The sequence below is a fragment of the Haemaphysalis longicornis genome, unplaced genomic scaffold (assembly GCF_048455015.1).
Source record: "Haemaphysalis longicornis isolate Haplotype H1 unplaced genomic scaffold, Haemaphysalis longicornis Haplotype H1 scaffold_29, whole genome shotgun sequence".
In the NCBI taxonomy this organism is placed as follows: domain Eukaryota; kingdom Metazoa; phylum Arthropoda; class Arachnida; order Ixodida; family Ixodidae; genus Haemaphysalis; species Haemaphysalis longicornis.
In genome coordinates, this window is record NW_027526331.1 from 2734684 (window position 1) to 2756428 (window position 21745).

Sequence of the window (21745 nt, forward strand, 5' to 3'; positions counted from 1 at the left end):
AAATGAAAAAAATGTTTCTTCCCGCTTGTTTTGCGAGCTCCCACTGGGCATTTAAATCACGTGACGCGAAAGCGGGACCGCCATTGGCTCTTGCCGCTTGTGAGCCGCCATCGCCCGCATCGTTCCATTCGCTACTTCGCGCTATCTTTTCTATTTCCTTATCGTGTGTTTTTAATCGTGAACGGTGAGGAGAAGCGTGACTTTTGACGCCGGAAGCAGCGTACTTCATGCCGGTACAAAGGAAAGCGCAAGCGGCGCAGCATTGTGACGACCACGGCCAATGCCGGCACGACCGGCACCGTGAGGCCTAACGGCGCCGGGCCTTCAAGCGTTGCAAGCGCGGCTCTACCAGGCGGGGCTGATTTTATCAGCGAAGATATCGGCTTTATAAGCGCATCGGAGAAGAAGTCGGCAGCCTTCCAAGGTGAGGAGACAGCTAGCCACGGGAACGGTGCAGTTATCTGTGAAGTCGGCGCTCTGACTGACCTGAGTGGCACCGTGTGCGCGACGTGCGGGAAGTGCGAACTCGTCGTAGTTGAGGTTGCGAACAAGCGGAAGGGCCTCGCATCGGTACTGGAACTGAAGTGCAAAAACAAGAAGTGCCCTGCGGGAGTGGCTGCGGGAGTGATTTCTTCTGTTTACTCGTCGCAGCGCGCTGCCGCCGTCGGTCGCGGAGGCCGCAAACCGGAACTCTGCAGGGGAAGTCCCCGTGATTGTTTCGCCGTCAATGTGAAAGCAGTACTCGCTGCACGCGCGGTTGGCATCGGACACGATCAGCTGTGCAGGTTCTGTGCCATTCTTGGTCTACCAAAACCACAGCATCAAAAGACGTTCTACAACACTGCAAAGAAAGTTCATGTTGCGGCCACAAACGGCGTCTCTGACAACCTTGCTGAAGCAAGGCAAGTAACTGCGTTGCAAGCTGGTCAGACTGACCTCAGTGTGATTTTTGATGGTACTTGGCAGAAGCCAAGACACGAGCCACAACAGTGTTGGCACTGCCATTTCTCTTGACACTGGTCGCTGCCTGGATTTTGGGGTGCTGTCAAACTACTTGTACTTGTAGCCGCCACCAAAAGCTTGATGAGCAAGAGGAGGAAGTGTGGCAAGCCTTTCATGCCTCTTGTGTGTGAAAAAAATGTCGACTGCTCATCCCATGCCATGGAGACGGAAGCAGCACTGCGCATCTGGCACAGGACACTATCGTACAACCTGCAGTTCACTGTAGTGGAGACTGCCACTGCCCTCGCAGGGTTGTGGTTCAACAGGGGCCACACTAGCTTTGAGCAAGTTCTCCAAGAACTGGGAATCTTCCCTTCAGAAGAACTGGTCAGACTAAGCAATGCAAGTGACCAGCGGAGGATCAGGCAGATGTGTGCCAAGGTGACTGCTAAGGCTAGCCCCATTGCCACAGCCTGGTGAAACGGTCCCATACCAAGGACTACCCCAGCAAAAACCGTGAGGGTGCAACTTATGCAGCAGGAGCATTCTAGTTTTAGTACCTCAATGTGGACATTTCAGACTGTATCCCCACCAAGTTTCATGTTGTTTGAGCAAGAATTTCTGAATCTGCCAAAGAAATAAACTTTCAATTGCGTTTTTCTCAGCTTGTTGTTTTTGTCCGTTTTCTGAGTTTGTGCACACTTATTTTCCCACTTAAAGTTGTCGTATCAGGATGAAATTTTGCACAGATGTTTATTATAACACGTAGAGTGCACAAATCTTGTTCATTATGCAATCTGTGTCCTTAGATATTTCTGACGGTCATAAAACAAAAATATACAGAACAAAAAAAGGCACACTACCAGTCACTTTTTTTCCGTGGTGAGGAAAATGATGATGAGGCTTTTTCAGGTAGATTTGTGCACTCTGCAGTTCATAAGGAACCACCTAGGCTATTTTAAAAGTTTCAGAAAAAATTTTTACTATAAAAAAAAGTGTGCACAAAAAAGCCATTTTTCTGAAAGTCATGCTGCGTAACATTTTATCCGGAGCAGCTATTCAAAATCTGATTACATACAGTGGAATCTCGGTCATACGAATCTCAAGGGGCGGCAAAAATATTCGTATCACCCGAAAATTCGTATCATCAGATAACGAGAAAAAATGGAAATGTGCTGCGCATGCGACAGGCGGCGGCAATATGGCGTCGGCTCTTGCCGCGAAGAGGTGCAGGTAGCTTCAGCAACCGCTTCTAACCTTTTGTTAATATGGAGCTCAAGGTGTAAATTAAATTGCTCAGGCGGGAAAGGAGCTGACAGTATGGGAGAAGCACTATAAAATGTCATCTACGCCAAATATCCACCGCGGAGGTGGCCCAGCCAGCTGCTGCTAGCGCTCCGAAATTGCCGCAATCACAATGAGGCGCGTGTCTCCCCATTGGCGCAAGTCGTGAGGCTGCTCCTAATGCCGTTAGCGGTAACCGAGGCAGAGGCTGGCGCCTGGGTGCCGGGCTGAATCGTCAGCGCGGGCGTCAAAAGAACGCGCGCTCATCGCCGACGCGACGCGCGCACACGAACTCAAGCGTGAACCGCATGCGATTCGGGCGCGTCGGCGTTTGCGCGCGCTTTCTTTTGACGCCCGCGTCGACGATTTCGCCCCCACGTCAGATACTACCTCGCTCGTAAAATGACGCGCGACGCGCGCGGTAGTGGGAGGAGCCTGCCGACTTGCGCCAACGGGGAGGCACGCTCTTCATGGCGGCAGTTTGAAAGCGCTCCGGACAGCCCACTGGCTCCGCCGGAGATGTTTAGGCTTACCACGGTGGCGGATATTTGATAGGCGCTTTCCCTAGCCGCGCGGACGATGCTTTACAGTGTCGTTTTCGGACACGTTATCAGCTCCCTTACTTCATAAGCAACTTCTTTTGTTCCGTAAAGAGCGGTCAGAAGCGGTCGGTCGAGCTACCCGCCCTACTTCGCGGCCGTTGACGCCGCCATGTTGCCGCGGCTTACCGCGCCGCGCGCCACATGCGGGTGGACGGTGGTATTCGCGGTGGCGTCAGCGCGCCTGTGGCGTGCGCGGCGCGTTTTCGTGAGCAGAAAACGGTACATGGAATCATGCGGTTCACGCTTAATGATTTTGTGCCTGCGTGCGACCAAGGCCACACGGCCGCACAAACACTCCCGCCTCCCGTCCACGCCGCAGTCATCTGCTCGCGGCTCGCGTGTTCGTATCACCCGCACTGGGTGATAAATGCGAACGGATCATCCGAATTTTTTTACATTGCGTACAATGCATTTTGGCCGGGGAATTTTGAAAATTCGTATCACAACGAAATTCGTATCAACCGAATTCGTATCACCGAGATTCCACTGTATATGACCAGAGGAGCTCAATCTCTACAAGCTGTGAAAATTTCAGCCTCCTAACTTCATTATTAAAAAAAAAGTTGTTTAGAGGAGCACGTCCCCTTAACAAGACGACATTCCAAGGCTCGTCAGCAATGGACGCTGCTCCGCAAGGAATGCTCGCAACGTGGTGGTGACTCACCTCGGAGGGTAAGGCAGCCTTGTGGGCGGCCGCTTCCAAAGCCCAGGCCAGTGCGTGGCAGAAGGGCTGCAGGTCGCCCAGGGCGCTGCGAGGGGAGTTTCGGTGGCTGCTGCCCCAGCACCGCAGGGGGCTGGCTCCCGTCGCCAGTGGTGGAGAAGGCGCAGAGGACTCGGTGCCCCCGCCACCTGCATGACCCCACCACCGCCCATCTCGCACCACTTCTCAAGTCAGCGTTGCAAGCGTGATGGAACGCACACGCTCTGCAAGTCTCGACGATCAACATGTTTCAGGAAGAGCTGTTTTCATAATCAACGTTTTCTCGTCAAAGTTTTTGCAAGCAAGCAATTCAGAATGCCAAAGGTGGTTCAAACTCTAAGGAAGTAGAGCATTTATTCGAATATAGGGCGAGGTTTTTTTTAGAATCCAAAGCTTCAAAGTCATACCCCATCTTATATTCGAAGCTCAGTATATATATATATATATATATATATATGGCGATTTATTTTGACACTCCAAACTGCACCCTTGCCTTATAATCGTGACTGCCTAATAATCAAATAAATACGGTATCATTTGAGAGGCATCTTTCATTCCTTTTTGGCAACTTGCAGTTCTTTCTCTCCAAGCACAATTGTCGCCAATTCAGTCCCATTAAAAACGGTGAGATACACACACTCACCAGTGGGCGACACAGTTGCCAGCAGGTCACACAGCGAGTCCACGTAGCCGATGTCCTGGAACGGCACACGAGTTGGCGGAAATTAGGCGGGTAGCGGCAGCCTGACAGCGTACAGCATCTCCTCACACACGAACACACATTTTTACTCGAAAAACGTACGCATATTCGGGGTTGCGTTCCACATATGAAGTAGGCTATTCTACAAATACTTTAGCTGCAATTCTAACTTCGTGCCCCCTTGCACACACGGGGCTACTTTTCTAGCTTACTCTGCGAAATGAAACGCAGCTTTCGCAGCCAGCCATGCTCGGTCCCTAATTCAGTCACAGACGACAGCCCTTGAAAACACACGCGCCCCAGCCAGCTTCTACAGTGCACTAGAAGCTACTGAAAAGCCAGGGACAGAATTCTCGAGCTACATGTCTGACGGACTCCCACATGACAAGTAATCCATGGCTGCTTGTTGCAAGTGTGCTTGCACTTCAGTGCTCAGGGTGAAACAACGCACATTCAGATGTCGAAGGGGACCGGATAACAGGGGCGCCATGGCTGCCGTAGTAGAACTAGTTGCAAATGACAGCTGTGTTTCAGCAAACTACGCAGTGGCAGTGTTCAGTACACGGCTTCTTTAGCATGCATTTTGACGAATGAAAATAGTGGGTGCAATTATCACATGGGGTGCAAACAAAAAGTTAGAATCATTTATGGCTAATGTAGCGGGCATGTTCATTTTGAGAGTAAACACGGTGCAACCAAAACCTCGAACACTGCACGAATAGATTCAATTTGGAGTCCACCTTTACACCATATTCAAAAAGTAAAATACTACAGTGTAGACCGCTTATAACGTATGCCGCGGGAGCCGTGAAAACCCGCACTATAAGTAATACCGCACTATAACCAAAACGTGCGAATCCAACCACATCATAACCTGCCCCTCATGTCACCCTATATTTATCATCACTCAAACGCACAGCACTTAAAAATAAAGGCACGGTCTTTATTTACTTTCTTTTTCTCTCACATCAGCTGCTGCTGCAGGGTCTTACATATTGCAAGCGTGGTCTACAAATGGCAAGCACGGCTTTAACTTCCGCTGTGTTTGTGTTTGTAGGATCGTGGCTGCGTTTTTAGTGTCTATGAGCGGATGCCGGGGGACAATGTGATAAGAACGTCAGCTGGATGCTGAAGGCGGCTGCTTATGAGCGCAACATACCGTATTTATTCGAATATAGGTCGACCTTTTTTTTCCGAAAATGTGCTTAAAAATTGAGGGTCGACCTATAATCGTGACCGAAGAACCTCGACCTATAGTCGTGATCAAAAATGGCGGGCGCAACGAGCGATCCGTTTCTCCGTCGCGCCCGGCGCTCCTCAATTTGAGGCGGCAGCGCGGAGCATCTAGAACAAAGACAGGCAAGAAAATAAAGGAAAAAATAACAAAACAATCAGCGTAAGAAAACCACCCACAGTCACTGCCGGCTATCGCGCATTACCTGCGGCCGAACCGGACACGAGCGAGCTTACGTACTGGCTAGAGAGCCAGATTGGCTTGGCTTGGTGTCTTTGGCTTGGCTAGGTGACTTTCGCCACCTAGCGTAGCCACCTCGTGAACGGAACGGCGTTGCCTGCTTCGCTCGCTGTCTCTACTATCTCCCGTTCTCCGTTTCATGCGCTTTCTTTGTGTTTGCTTCGTTGTGATTTCCGCACACAACGTTTTTCTCGTGCGCATTTCGCGATGTCACGTCGGACTTTAAGCGGCGGGTGATCCTGTTTGCTGAGAACTTGAATAACTGCGCCGCTCAGCGAGAGTTAGTCCTTAATGAAAAGCTGATCAGGGGATGGCGGAAACAGCGGGACGAACTTTTTGCTTGTAGGGGACTGCGTCGTGCGTTTCGTGGTGGGAGGCACGATGCTCTCGAGAAAAAACTCCGGCTGCACGTGGAAGAGAAGCGTGCGAAAGGACACCGAGTGTCCTGCGAAGATATTCAGACCAAAGCTCAACAGTTAGCGCTGCGAGGCGGGATTGGCCGTTCAGCCTTCAAAGCCAGTCGGGGGCGGGGGTGGGTAATGAACTGCGGCGCATGCGGCGCAAGTTCCGACGACGACGCATTGTGTGGCTCCGACCAGTGAGGTGACCGTGTTGTAAATAAATGGGAGTTTTAAAAAGTTTCCTCAAGTTTTTTTCTTAAAAGTATGGGTCGACCTATAATCGAATATATTATTTTTTTTTTCGGCGACTTCAATTTTTAGGGGGTCGACCTATATTCGTGCTCGACCTATTTTCGAATAAATACGGTACTGATGGTGGAAATCTTCGGCTTCGCGCAACTCACTATCCGCAGATGTTTGGAAAGGGAAAAGGCGACGGCTTATCGGCACAACGTTCCAAAGGGTGAACCGCATGGACCGATTTCTTCTGGCGAAAATGTGCAGCGCATGCCGCAGGCAGTCGGCAGCCTCTTAGCCTTCAAACCCAGCGTCCCGGCTAATTGTGGTACTAGCGCCAAATCCTCCCCTGGCGAGCCTGGGCTGGCAAAAGTGAGTTGTAATTGCCATAGCAATGTTGCCGCCATCTTGAGCTTGGAGGCGTAATAATTGTCATGGCAACACTGCAAGGGGTGCAGATTGGGGGGGAGGGCGGATGCTTTCGTCCCCTCGCTTCTCCCCGGCATTCTGGTGCTGGCCCCGCGTTCTTTGCAGCGCCCGCTAGGCCTCACCGAGACCGGCGCGCAGCCATGCAGACGTACGTACGCTGCTCAGACAGTCAGACGGCACCCGAAATCGCACCTCAACACTTTATTCATGTTACGAAAACGCGACCGAGCACAAGCGCAATGTGCGGCGATTAGCACTGATGTACGACACAGCGTAGCAAAAGTTGACATCAAACACGGTACACGTAGTTGTACAGCTCTTCGCACGACAGCGGCGCTATTGTTCAGATTGACTTCATGCTTTACGAATGAGTGTCTCACATTTTGCTGACATCAAGCGAAATCACTTCTCGCTGCAATTCGTCCCCGTGCATGGGGTACATACCCGCTCTTTTGTGGTCTTCAGAACAACGACACAATATTTCTACTATGCTACGGCGCACGCACAAACCCCGCAGCTTCTCTAGCGCACTGCTGCCGCTGTTGCTGAACCGTTGCTGACCTGAACTGTTCATCAAGGAATGTAATGCAAAAAACGGAATCAAAATAGACCCAGCGGTCATAAAGAAATCTCTGGTACAAGCCACCGAGGTGGCAAAAAAAAGAAAACTGTTTTGAGAAAACGGCTTCCGAAGTTGCAACATAGGTTTCACTTATCAAAAGTTGTCAGGGTTGTAGCCTTTCGTGTCCTTTTGAAAATGGGGCTTTTGGAAGGCCTTGCCTTGAAATTGCGGTGCCTTTTACAGCCCTTCTCTTTCCACAAAACTTCATTTTCAGCTCCTCCGTGAAGAGTACATAGCCCAGTTTGCAGACCAAATGGAGGGGGAGATGGCTTTCAATGCAAAGTAGGTTAGCTGGTTGGCTGTATCGCACTGGACAACTTCCCTTTGCAGTGTTGTCCCCATGGCAACAAGTGAAGCACTCTTTTTTTTTTTTTTACTTAAGGAAACAGTTGAGGCTCGCAGGGGTCCCACAGCGTGGACCGAGACTCACCTGCTGCAGCTGCGGGGTGAGGCCCTGGCCGATGCGGCGCCAGGTCTCGTGGCAGACGGCGTGCGGAGAGACGTTGGGCACCAAGGCGGCCGAGCAGCCAAACACCTTGTACAGCTCGCACCACTTGCGCACCACCGTCTTGCGCACCTGAGGACGAAAATCTGCTTTTCACCCTCCTGTTCGCACACAGGGTCGCCACGACCGCACGACGCATGCTTGGCTTCGAAAAGAAATTAGAAGCCATTCTCTTCGGGGAAGGTGGACGGTTTATAGCACACGCCATTGAGGACACACAGAATTTAGGCAACAGGTACGAGCAAATTCTATTTCTTGAGCGTAAATGGCAGTTATCTCTAAGAAAGAGAATTCGTCTTGGACACAATTTTGTTTTCAATTTCGAAGAATTTTTTATCTCTGACTGTAGCCATAAATTTTGCTGTGCTTGCATGCGGTTAAGCCGGGTTTGCTGAGCAAACGCTTGGGTTTCGGGCCAAAGCATGCAAGGAACATCCACAACTGCACAGCAAGACAGAACACATAGGCTGCGAATTTGCAAGCAGCCAGCAGCTCCTTATATCTTTTTCTGATGGCATGCACCGTTACTGTCGCCCCTACCCCCAACCATCCCCCCAGGACGAACGAGCAAAAAGATGCTTTCATTGTGAAAGCCGCCATCCTTTCCAAACTGCACGGGGCGCTTGTTTGACCTTGGCTGGGCTAGAAGGTCAAAGGCACACTACCAGGAGTTTCTTCAGTTGCATCTGGAGCAATACGCATCGCTTAAAATACTACCATCCACCATCTTTGGCTCCTCACACGGTTAAAAAAGAAAAAGAAATATGAAAAAAAAAACAAAAAAACCTGCAGTTTCAATCCCAAGGCTATAATGGCGCGCAGCCTGACAAAACGCAAATTATCAACTGTCTCAAGTGCCTGTTCTGTGCCCACAGGATAATCATTCAGTGGTGGGTTTTTTTTTCTTTTTCCTCCATTGTAAGTCTACTTCATTAACCGTCTCGAAGCAAGATATTTGCGTGCACCTGGGCGTGCTGCCGATTCTTTCATTGGGAGGGCTTCTGATAAGACAAACTTCTAATATGACGAAAAAACCATCATGGTCCCTTCGGGTTTGTTTTAATGGGAGTTCACTGCATAGGAGTTTCACGTAAAGCCACACTGTAAGCGGCCTCTTCTTTGCACAAGTGCACACCCACCTTGGGGGAGGCGCAGGGCAGGCAGTGGTGGACGGGGAAGGCCAGGGCGGCCACCAGGGCGGAGAAGTCCGGCTCCAGGTCGCTGCCCTGGTTCACCTCCTGGCCCTGCTGCAGGTGGGGCAGCAGCGCCGAGCAAAGGCACAGCCACAGCTCGCACAGCAGGGAGGCCGCGGAGGAGGAGCAGCGCTCCAGGGAGCCCAGCACGGCCTCGGTCAGGTGCAGCCGCGACGGGTTCTGCAGGCCCAGGGACACCAGGCGCCCAAACAGGCGCACCACCCTGCAGTGCAAGGAAGAGGGGACAGGGGAGGCCACCATGAACGTTGTGGGCACGGGAAGATGTTGAATCTCCTGTTGGTCATGCGCCAACTATCATTATCATCACCGTGGAGACTCATGTGCCATTAAAGCTTCGAGCCCCATTTTGGGTTGCCTTGCGTGGTTCTTCTGCTACACCATCCCTGTTGCACTGAGTTCATGTACTTGTGACTTGCATGTAAAGTAACCGACAGACATCCCGACCTCGACAATGCCTAGATCGTGCTGTGTGTCGAGCTTCCATTCCAGGTGAAGATGCACAAATGAAAGGATGTTGCGCTTTCTGTCTGTCGCCTGTAGGAGGCGACAGACAGAAAGGCCTGCTTCCCCGCACACCTTCAAGCAGCGCACACTCAACACGGACACAAGAAGAGGGAAGTAAAAGGCTCGCCGCACTGCTGGCTTGCTTACAGGATTTTCGGCACCAAAATGTTGAGAAAGGGACGAACCCAGACCCATCCCGATTGCGTCTTTAAAGAAACAATCTCACGATGATGATGATGGGCCCAAGGGGGCAAGGCATCTTCTTGTTCAACATATATGATACGAAATGGGAAAGTCCATCTTCGGCGTTTATTTGAGCCCATTAAGAGCAACGCTAAGAGCTGTTAGGCACTTCAGTTTAAGGGTTTGTCTACTTCCTTTTCGTGTCCATGTTGAGTTTGTGCTATTTCAAGATGCTGAAGAACCACTACCAACTAGCCCAAATGTCGCCCCTTCTATGATTTGCCCTATTGATTGACTGTAGGGCTTAACGCGCCGACACAACGCAGGCGATGAGGCGCGCCGTAGTGGAGGGCTCTGGATTAATTTTGACCACCTGGGGATCTTTAACGTGCACCAAAATCTCGTACACATGGGCATTTTTGCTTTTCGCCTCCATCAGAAAAGCGGCCGCCGCGGCCAGGAATCGAACCCGCGACCTCGTGCTCAGCAGCGCAATGCCTTAGCCACTGAGCCACCGCGGCGGGTCTGCTTCCCCCTATCCCTCCCTTTCTTCTCAAGCAGGGGTGCTTGCGGTAAGTGCTGACCGGTTCACAGGGTACCCCCTTTTGGCAGCTAGGGTGGCCTTCTCTTTGGCTTTCCCCCTTTTGCAACCTCCACGGTGCTGCAAGGATGCTGAGCACCGGAAATGATCAGTGACCCAAGCCTTTGTTCGGATACACATCGTGTGTGCGCGGGCATCGAGGAACTGTGGCATGTACAGTGTAGACCATTTATAACGTAACCGCTTATAGTGTGGGACCGGATATAACGCGGGTTTTCGTGACCACCGGTTTGCCTCCCATAGAACTCAATGCATAAGCATACCGCTTAAGATGCGGTTGGCCGAAGCACAATACCGTTTATAGTGCGGTTTTTCGGCGGGTCTGCTCATCGACCGGCGCAGCTGGGGCATCGTTTTAGGGTAGCAAAAGAAAAAAAGAAATGATGAAATCGGCCATCTGACGCAGCGCGCACCCCTTGCTCTCCTCTAACCTCGACACAGAAGCAAAAAATAGGCACCCTTTAGTTCGCGCGTACGTGATAACCACAGCTGCCCTTGCTTGATGCACCTCGGAAGATAGCGACCGGCTCCCCGTCCGCGCGTGGCAAGTTGTTTCTATTAAGGGGGGACGTGGCTTTCAAAATCAACTTTTTATTTCTTTGTGGATTTTGATGAAAATTGGCACAGCAACTGGAAATGCTTCTGTGATAACACCATAAAAATTTGAAGTTAATATTTTGATAACTTTTTTATGTATGAAATTTTCTTTCTGTTCCGCTTGTACCGAGCTTGAGCGGCTTATAAAACACGATAGAAAACTTGTTCGAAGTGCGTTGCATTCCCAAATGAATGGACGAGGTCGTGACAGTTTTAGAATTTTTTTTTTACAACACAATGTTTTTTAGTTTTCATTTTTTTAGAGGTTACTGTGCAATAGGCATGTTGACTGTGAACGATTATTTGAATTAAAAAATCACAAAAAACAAATCAGGAAAACCAAGAGTGTCACGACCTGAACTGTTTATCAAGGAATGTAATGCAAGAAACGAAATCAAAATAGACCCAGCGGTCACAAAAAAATCCCTGGTACAAGCGACGGAGGTGGCAAAAAAAACTGTTTTGAGAAAACGGCTTCCGAAGTTGCAACATAGGTTTCACTTATCAAAAGTCGTCACGGTTGTAGCCTTTCATGTCCTTTTGAACATGGGGCTTCTGGAATGCCTTGCCTTGAAATTGGAGTGCCTTTTACAGCCTTTTTCTTTCCAGAAAACATCATTTTCAGCTCCTCCGTGAAGAGTACATACCCCACTTTGCAGACCAAACGAAGGGGGAGATGGGTTTCAATGGGCTTTCAATGCAAAGTAGGTTAGCTGGTTGGCTGTATCGCACTGAACAGCCTCCTTTTGCAGTGTTGTCACCATGGCAACAAGTTGAGCATTTTTTTTACTTAAATTTGAACATTTTTGGCTTTTTCTTATGTTTTATCATCTTGCCTGGCACAGCAACTTAGTACTCATACCTGCAGGTGTTCATTGCCAAAAGTTTGCATATCACAAGGATGAAAATGAGCTACTTTGAAGCTTGGTAGAGTATTCTGCATAACTCCCAACTTCAATGCAAGAGCATATTTTTTTAATACTTTTGACATTCAAGGCATCCAATATTTCTAGCAGCAAAGCCAGTATGCCCTAAGCAATGGTATCAATAATTTCCCTAAAAAATAACTGTTAAATGCTGCGACAGTAACGTACATTTTTAATGCACAAAACATATTTTTATTCCTATATTACTAACTCAAACCTGTTTGCATGAAAATTACAAGTGCACGGGAAACGTTGCGCAATACGGGGATATGGCTCGCGCGCATCGCAGCGCATGCTTACCGCGACATATCGAACTTTAATTATACCTGATATGGCTGGTCAGGTCGCTTTTAAGATTAAATCTAACGTCGCAGGCATTAATTACAACTACTGGCGTTCAATCGTAACCGGTTGCCCAGTCATGTGCTGCTCCAATGCGCGTCGGCTATGGCGTGCGCGCCAGCGCGTTTGACGCGTCGACCGTTTCTTTCTCAAGGCTAGCGAGTCCACAGTCAAAACACAGCAATAACTAAGCGTGTAAACATCGCAAACCCGACTAAAAGTTCACTTCAGGAACCGCTATCGCAAGCGCGCACACCGCGTCACCCTCCGGGGTCTGGCGACGGTAGAGTCACGCGCACCACGAAGCGTTCAATGACCTCCTCCTTTCGAGCCACACAACTTCCCGTAATCTGGCTCGCGATCTCAGGCATTCCCATCGCGATAACGTGCGTGTTGAATACCACAGATTTAACAGAAACTCGGCCGAGCGAAGCGGCGAAAATGAACTCAATCCGCTCGCTACGCAGCTCAGGCGGCCGCCATCTTGCGTTGCGCCCGTGACATCCAATCAGGAGGGTCGATGTTCTGCGCCCCGACCGGAGGACCAATAGAGCTTCAGCATCTATTTCTAGCTTCGTTTGTGCGTCGTTTCTTTTCTGCCGTTTATGCGTTTGTGAATGAACGAAGATAAAAGAGACGAGCGGAACCGGAAAAACGATCGCTCGGCCGATCTAACCATATCAAAATGGCCGCGCCCGGTGGCACCGTTGCGGAGATAGAGCGCTCCGAAAATTGCCGTTTTTTCGCCCTTTTGCGCTGATAGTTTGTCACCGCGCCTGACAAAAGTATTTTTTTATGCCACTTTGCGACGCTTTTCAGCGTAAAAACTTTGCGGACGCATAGAATAGGAAACATAGAAGCCGAATATGCGGGTTTCAAAAAAACGATGTTTTGGTCATTTTTCCGAAGTTGAAAGCCGCGTCCCCCCTTAATCGTGAACCGCATGGCCCGTTTTCGCACACGAATTGTGCACGTCGGCGTTGCGCGTGCGTTTTTTTCATGCTCGCGTCTACGATTCCGCGCACGCGGTGGCTTCTTCGCGTGGCAGTGGGAGGAGCCTGACGACTTGCACCAATAGAAAGACGCGCACCTAATGGCGGGAGATTCGAAGCGCTCCGAGCCGGCTAGCCGCGCCAGAGGTGTTTAGGCTAAAGTCCCTCGATCAGATGAAGGGACTTTAGGCTTACCGCCGCGGTATTTTTTGATGGGCGCTTTCACAAGCAGCATGGATGGCAGTTTATATTCCACTTTGCGGTCACAGTATCAGCTCTTTTCTTGCATGAGCATCTTCGCTTGCGCCTCGTGCGGCATTTCAGCGAGCGGTTGGATGTGGTCGCTGGAGCTGCCTGCACTGCTTCACGGCCAGTGCCGACGCCATGTTGCCGCCTCTTACCGCGCCGCACACATTACGTCAGTTGTATCCGCGCCGGCGTCGCCGTGCCTGCGGCGTCGCCGCGCCTGCGGCGTGCGCTGCACGTTTTCGCGAGAAATCGCTCCATGCGGTTCACGCTTTAGAACGTTGTGCAGATAAGCCACCGCTCTCCCCAAACAAGCGAGCCGCGCGAAGATTTCCACCACCAGTACGTTGCGCTGATAAGCAGCCGCCTTCGGCATCGTGAACGCAAGGTGGGGTAAAAAAAAATCCCGCTGGCCTTTCTTATCATGTCCTGCGGCATCTTCATAGACGCAAAAAACGCAGCCATGGTCTTTCAAAACACAAACACAACGGAAGTTAAAGCCGCACTCGCCGTTTGTAAGACCGCGCTTTTGCAATGTGTGAGACCCGGCAGTAGCGGCTGATGTTAAAAATAATACGAAATAAAGACCCTTCCTTCGTTTTTAGGCGCTGTGCGTTTGGGTGATAAAAAATTTAGGATGACTTGAGAGGTACGTGGCGATTTGGTTGAATTCGCGCATGTTTTGGTTATAGTGCGGTACCGCTTATAGTGCGGATTTTCGCGGCTCCCGCGACATACGTTATAAGCGGTCTACACTGTATTTGTGGTGTTCCTATTCCTAGCTACATTGAGATCAAAAGCCACCAAGAATTTGTCATCTGCCCCCTGTCATCCCCCTTAAAACAGGCCGCACGACCCGCAATCGTACAACTCGTCACCGACAACCACTTGAGACCCAGTGGTCGCAATACCCACCTCAGAGTCACACAACCTGGGTCCAATCTCCGAAAATTCCAAACTGGCACAAGCATTTTGTTTTCCAGGTCCCATACGCGTCGCAAACACAAACGTTGGCAGCAGCCACATGCCAAGAAAAAGTAACTCCCCCAAGTAACGGCTGCCGTGCTGCAAAAGCATTCCATGCAGGCAAAGCAAAAGCCAACACGTGAGCCACCACTCACTCATCCTCCTCCGAGAAGACGGCCAGCAGGGCCGGCTGCAGCAGGAGCTTGAGCAGCGAGAGAACAGGTGTGCCCTGGAAACAAGAAACACTCGATGATGATCGCTTCCGTCACCACGACCAGTCACCGCAATCCAGTGGTACCACTGTGCTTGAGCTGATGTTTATTTATTAAAGAAACTCAGACAATTATAATGAAACGAAAGATGTTTCAGGGAAACTTCAGCTTCCTCTTACAATGTCAGAACACCCGAGCATCACTTCTTGTAGAGCTGTAGAAATGTTTGTATGTGTAGGTTAGGTTGGCATGTTATTCTGATGGAGGCGAAAAGCGAAAACGCTCGTGTGTTCGAGATCTTGGCGCACATAAGAGGTCCCCAGGCGGTCAAAATTAATCCGGAGCCCTCCAATATGGCACGCCTCATAGCCAAAGTGCAGCTTTGGCACGTTAAACTCTACAATCAATCAATAAATCTAGGTTGGTATGTCGGCATCACTAATAGGAATTGCTGGATTGTATGAATGTGATGTTCTGACAGCTGCCCACCCCATCACTTGCCAATGCCCCCTAGAGTGGGTATGCTAGGAATTATAGCCAATGACAATTTCGTGAGGGGGTTTTTGGCCCCATCTGGGGACGCAGCTTTTTTCACCAAGTAAGCCAAGTGATGCTCGCACATCAAAAGAGTGGCACGGTGTTGTTAGATGTAGCATTGTTAAGACTGGACGGTAGGTCTTGCGCATCGAGTGGGGTGCAACAAAGCTTCATCGTTCGAAGAGACACGAAAAACGGCCCACTCACGTGCAGCACTCCCAGCTTTCCCGAGTAGTAGCAGTGCGAGGTAAGCATTTTCTCCGGCAGCTGGCTGGCTTCCTCTAGCACCCGCTGCAACGGAACAGAGCAGCAACAACACACTCTATCAACTCTATCAAAAGCACTCTATAAACAACACACACCTAGCTATCCCCTATCACGCAAACTCCTCTTTGCAACCTGCTGTGGCTCTGATTATTATGGCAAAGGACACTTCCCAGCCATGAAAGATTACTGTATTTATTCGATAACATATAAGGCGGTCCCAATTATAACGTGAGGGTACAGTTTGGAGAGTCAAAAACATCGCCATATATATATATATATATATATATATATATATATATATATATATATATATATATATATATATATATATATATATAGTGTGCTTCAAATATAAGGCGGGGTATGACTTTGAGACTACGGATTTTGGAAAAGGCACCTCGCCTTATATTCGAATAAATACGGTATACGGGGACTGCATTCCTTTGTGTCAACTGCTTTCATGTAAGGAGGCTAGCTCATTTACAGCTCATTTTACAGCTCATTAAACTTTGGTAGCACGAGTGGCAAGGAGCCATTTTGAGTGCCCATTTCGAACACCAAAGTTTAATGAGCTGTAAAATTAGTTCTAAGCGATGCATCAAAATCTGCTTCAATTATTGCACTCACAGGGTTCATAGTATTGGAAAATACAAAGATTAGTTTGATGCCCCACAATGTTTTGTCTATAGTTTCACTAATAATGGCTAATTATCGCTGATTATCGTGAGAACTAATTGACCAACTGAGAAAATGATGGCATATCTGAAATCAGTGGGAGAAAAGCAGCAAGACTGATAAGTTTCACAGAGTTTACTTGAAAATTAAAAGAAGTTGTTTTAAGACCAGTGTCCCCCCTTAATGTGGTGACAGGCTCGCTTCCTCCAGAACTAAACCACCCTCATTTAGGAAAAGAATTTGCAGAATTGAACTAAGAAAGCCTTTTTCAAAAAAAAAAAAAAAAAAAGCACCCGGAAATAAATACACAAATAGACCCACTGGGGCTCGACCACTGGAGCCGAACAGTGAGCTCGTTTTACAGCTAATGAAGGAGATTGCGGTAGTGTTCAAAGCTAACCACCAGATGGCGCTAGGTGCAACAGGCCTGCTGCAGTGTCCTGGAAACGGAATGTTGTGCAGTCAAGCTCAAGGGTGAAACAGGGAGGGAAAAGGGTTGGGGAGAGAGGCATACCTTGCAGGCCTGTGGCGCCCCCAGCAGCCAGTCAGAGAGGCCATCCAGGACCAGCTTGAGCATTGCTGCCGCCACAGGCACGTTGTCCGCCGTGTGGGCCTCCACGGCTCGCTTCAGCAGCAGGTGCATCAGCAGGCAGCCCAGGGAGGGCGCTGCACGGTGGAAGCAGGCAAGCAGGCAGGTCAGTGCCTACTCTCTCCACAAGCTTTTGTGTACATGGCAGAATAAGCATATGCACTCAAATAGCACAGCTTGGAAGTCTTGACATGGCGCACTTAATTAACTTCCTCAATGGGGCTGTGCAGAGATTTTGAAAAATTTTGAGTTGCGTGGGTACTTAGAACTGTGGGCACTTCATATACAAACTGTGCATAGCCATTTTCGTTGCATGGTACCAGCAAATAGGTAAAGAAGCTTCAGGGGATGCTTAGAACACTCCAAGAATATGAGGGCAAAAGCCCAGTTGGGCCATCTGTTGGTTTGATGTTGAACCTTCTGGTGAGCTGAGGAAGTGGATACACTGAATACACCGGACATGCCAGCCATGTGTAAGCATGGGCTAGCGTTGGCTGTGCTTTTCAAGCCACACTGAGCGCAACCATGAGCCCCCGCATGCCTGACAACTGGTGGGTTTTCTTTCTTTAAATCTAGTAACCCTCTCAGGGCTGGGGCAAGTGAGAGGTTGTTCTCCAATCCAGTGAGATTGGAGAACAGCACTTTCGAATACACTAAGGGGCGCACCTGGAGGTCAATTCTGCCCTCGTCACAGTTTTTTTTAAGTAATAAAGAACCGAGATTCAGTGAGGTTCGGCCTTTATTATCCCCACACACGCATCATTCCCATTCTGTTCAATGAAAAAGGTAAGAAATGCCTCAAGCAGGGGGATGGTTCCCATCCATTGTGCACAATCTGCTGCTGGCTGTGCCGGGTCCAACTGGTCTAACCTTCGATCCCCCCCCTTCGGATACTGCATACTTTGGATACAATACAATGGTCATTTTTTCTGGGTTAAGAGGGTGCGTTGTAACAGGCATAGACTATGTACCGTAATTACCCGATTCTAACGCGCCCCCGATTCTAACGCGCACCCGATTTTCCAGGTAAAAAAACCGAAAAAACTTGCACCTCCGCTTGTAACGCGCAAGGAACTTTGTGAGCAAGAAAAACGAATGCGAGAGAAACGGGCGATTTATTTCCCGAAGTAATCTCACTCATCTCACTCCTCGTCGCTCTTCCAACTCGAGGCCGTCCAGCGGGTCATCGTGGCGTTGGCCAGGCAGGAGACCTCACAGCCCGGTAACGGGCGGGGGGCCTCTAACCCTGGTGGCGACAGCGAGGACGACACTGACCAAGTCTGAAGTCCTAACTTGGACTTCAACCGCAGGCACAATAAATGTTTTTCCAATCCAATCGAGAGCTCCTTGTCGCCTTCCCCTGACCGCAACATCTCGTCATTGGTGCCGTCAAGCGCGTTCGCGATGCCACACTTCTGAACGAACGTTCAACCATGTTCGATGGGATCGTGGCGCACGCCTCGCATGCCCATCCCGCGAGCTTCTCCAGAGGCATACGCTTCAGCCAACCGCTCGTTGTGAACACGTGGGAACCGCTCGTAAGCCGCGGAAGCGGTGCACCTTCGTTGCCGCTGCTGCCATTGCTGTTATCAAGCACGCAAGTGGAATAATTTGAGGATTTGTGTGAACGCCGAAAGAAAAGCCTAGGCGCCTAGATCCGAAAAATTGTTGCTAAAAGCTTCGGCGCCATCCTGAGTTGGCGATGGCGATGGGTGGAACGAAATTTCAGCTGTTTCAGCAATTTCAGTTTTGTATCCGATTCTAACACGCATGCGATTTTTCTGCCTATATTTGCGGAAAAAAAGGTGCGCGTTAGAATCAGGTAATTAGAGTATTTCTATATGTTCAATCACAGACTGCGACTCAGTGGGGCACCAGCGACCCCCTGCATGCTTATGTAGGCTGGATTATGCAGGGATTTTTATTATTGTTACAATCACCTGAGCCGTCTCCCTTCGGTGCAACAATAAACCCGGCTTCTACCGCCCAACCACCTACCGTGCTCGGTGTTCTGCTGCAGCAGTCCGATGGCCGAACGGCAGGTGCGCTCCCACTCCTTTAGGTGGCGCCCTAGCACGCTCGTCTCCAGGGGGCCGCCCAAAGGCGCTGCACGTGAACACACAGGGAGGGGACGCTTACCAAAGGGGCCACCAGGACGAAATACAAGTTTGGCCCACTGAAAAGACTTCTTTTTCCCAATAGCAACGATTTAAATTTTATCGCAGACTTCACGCAAATAATGGAGATACTAAGGAAAGCACATGAAGCAGTGGCAACTCCCCGGCTATTTCCCGGCTTCCGTATAGACCGCATATGGTGAACCCGGTTTTAACGAAACAGCGGCTATAATGAACAAATCTTCATTTCCCATCACCATTTGGATACATAGATTTTGTGTCCAGATATAGCGAAAAGTGGATATAACGAACTGATTTCCATTTCCCAATGTGTTTGTTATAAGCGGGCTCGACTGTATTCCTTTATGATGTCACAGAATCTTGTTCGTGCGGTTGGCGGCAGCCAGCCTAAGCAAGCACCACCAAGAAACAGGACTGGGCGATTGCATACCGGGGCCGCTAGTTTCGTTTAACTGCATCGCGTGAATGCTATAGTGCACTCGACACATTGGTAACTATGTCTTCACTGCTGGCCCACATTACGTCACTGTAGCACGAAAATTTCACGGTTTTTCAACATTTCTTCGTGACCTTGGTTAAAAGAGCATCTTTCACGGCTGAGATCGAGCTGGGTAAGTTGCCAAAGGGTAGTTCTTTCAAAATGAACTACCGTAAAGTTTCGAAGGAACGCCCACCCAAAGTACAGAGATATCAAGCGAAAAGCATGGGATAGGCGATCTTTCGGGTCAGGTGCTAAAAACTAGAAAAAAGTGGCCGCACCGCCAACCAAAACTGCGGAGATATCGAGAAAAAATACCAGATGGGCGAACTTTCGGCTCAACTGCAAAAAGGACAGATAAGTGGCCGCATCAACACATGATTAGACGATTCGCGTTTTATTTTGTTCGACGCTAAAGCCATTGATTTTAGGGGGTGGGCAATCTTTCGGGTCTTTCAGTAAATTGAATATTTCACCCCTAAATGGGGGCGTGCGATGTTTCAGGGGTGGGTGTTCACTTGGAACTCTACGGCGAGTTGTATTGTGTCTTCATGGCCCCTTTAAAGAAGCCATGAAGACAAAATACAAGTTGGGTTTATTGGAATGACTGCTTAGTCCCGATAACAATGATACCAATATCACCGCAATCTTCGAACAAATAACGGAGATATGAAATAAAACGTGTGAAGCCGTGGCGACCCCCTAGCCAATTTCCCGCAACTTTTCTGTGACGTCACGGAACCTTGTTTGTGCGATTGGCGGCCGCCTAACTGCCCTGTCGCGACGACACATGACTGGACGTCTGCAATGGATCCTCTAGTTCCATTTGGCCGCATCACTTGAATGCTAACGTGCAGTTAACGCACTGCAAATTATGTTTTATTGTTGGCCCATATGACGTCGTTCTTGCTCATAACACGTCACTGTGGCGGAAAATTTGAAAGTTTTTAAATACTTCTTGCTTTTTTTCGTTAAAAAAACACCTTTTGTGGCTGTAATGGAGCTGAGTGAGATACTGAATCCTAGCTCTTTCAAATTAAACGAAGTTGTATTTTCTCTTCATGGCTCCTTTAAGGTTTTTCAGTTGTTGGCTGCCGAAACACTGAACGGTGGCCCGTGGGCGAAACTCACTGAGGGGCACGGCGTCCATGTCGGCCTTCCAGTTTGCATCCACAGGCAGCTGCAGCAGGCGCAGCAGGGCGTACAGGCTCTCCAGTCGTTCGGGCCCTGGCAGAGAGGGCAGGTCTCACTTAATTAAGGGGTGACACTGGTCTTGAGGAGCGAAAATTTGCCAAAAAATCAATTTTCTGTATTAATTTTATTTACAGTCTACAGGTCCCAAAGAATGTACCTGCAAAATAGTACAGCAGTATCGTAAGGATTCACAAAGCTGTCGCCCTTTGAAGTCACCTAAATGACCATTTTTACCTATGTGTCTAAACTTTGCACCCTGTTTTCTCAGAACCAATTTTTTCCCCACATGGTCAGCTGCCAGGTACAATATCTTGGGATGTACTCATTCGACTTGTATTATTTTCACTGCATTTGAAAGCTTATGAACTGAACAGTGCAATAAAATCACAAAAGTAATAGAATTTCTCTTTGCTTGTGCGAGATTTTATGCAGTTAGTTTCACAAAAACATTGGAAATTGATGACCTGACATTTATGAAGTACACAGTGCTTGCAGAAACAGTGATAAAATTACTGCTGTGGTATAGTTGCACTCCCTGGTCCTTCTAGAGCACAAAGTGATAAAAGCTATTTGAGTATTTCATAGGTAGATAATGAAGATATTGCCCGAAATGGTGTGGCATGTTGCACAACTCTAAACTAACACCCCATAGATGAAAACTAACTGCATATTTGGGCTCAGGATGTTAAAATACACTCAATGTGTAAATCTCAAGCTCATAGGTTAAAAAATAACAAAAATGTCCTCAAGACCAGTGTCCCCCCTTAAGAGCGCCTTGTCAAATAACACAGTGCAGTAAGAAAAAAAAAAAAAAAAGTCTTTATATCAGTATTTCACAACAGGGAATCCAAACCTTTCCTAAGTGAACACCAAAGCAAAAGTTAACGCGCTCAAAGAAAGTTCCAAGCTTGTTAAAACTGGGGCGATTATTAAAGCAAAAGTCAGGAGGTTGAAACTTGCTCGTCAAATCAATGAGAAAAATCTGCTTTTGGAAAAGGTGGCTTTCATTTGCACATTACGTGCATTTTAAAAATAAGGTAGAGTGCAACCAAACTTAATCCGACACACATCACTTGCTGCTAAAAATATCCATATATACACATCTCGACAATATACAAAGCAGAGCATTTCAAACGTTGCTTTAACACGGTTTTTAGCGCTTTAACATTTCTACCAAGTCCCTGATCA

General features: G+C 48.9%; 1 protein-coding gene across 4 annotated transcripts in view; it reads right to left on the bottom strand.

Annotated features, from left to right (window-relative positions):
• Positions 1-21745, bottom strand: part of LOC144173119 (telomere-associated protein RIF1-like) — a 111767-nt gene that overhangs the window by 56659 nt on the left and 33363 nt on the right. For all 4 annotated transcript variants that reach the window (XM_077701637.1, XM_077701636.1, XM_077701634.1 and 1 more), the window contains exons 11-19: positions 20495-20590; positions 18746-18853; positions 16673-16824; positions 15424-15507; positions 14623-14696; positions 9036-9312; positions 7822-7968; positions 4172-4226; positions 3493-3677 (exon numbers count right to left, since the gene is read on the bottom strand). In XM_077701637.1, coding sequence (XP_077557763.1) covers positions 3493-3677; positions 4172-4226; positions 7822-7968; positions 9036-9312; positions 14623-14696; positions 15424-15507; positions 16673-16824; positions 18746-18853; positions 20495-20590 — 1178 coding nt within the window. The remainder of the gene's footprint in view (positions 1-3492; positions 3678-4171; positions 4227-7821; positions 7969-9035; positions 9313-14622; positions 14697-15423; positions 15508-16672; positions 16825-18745; positions 18854-20494; positions 20591-21745) is intronic.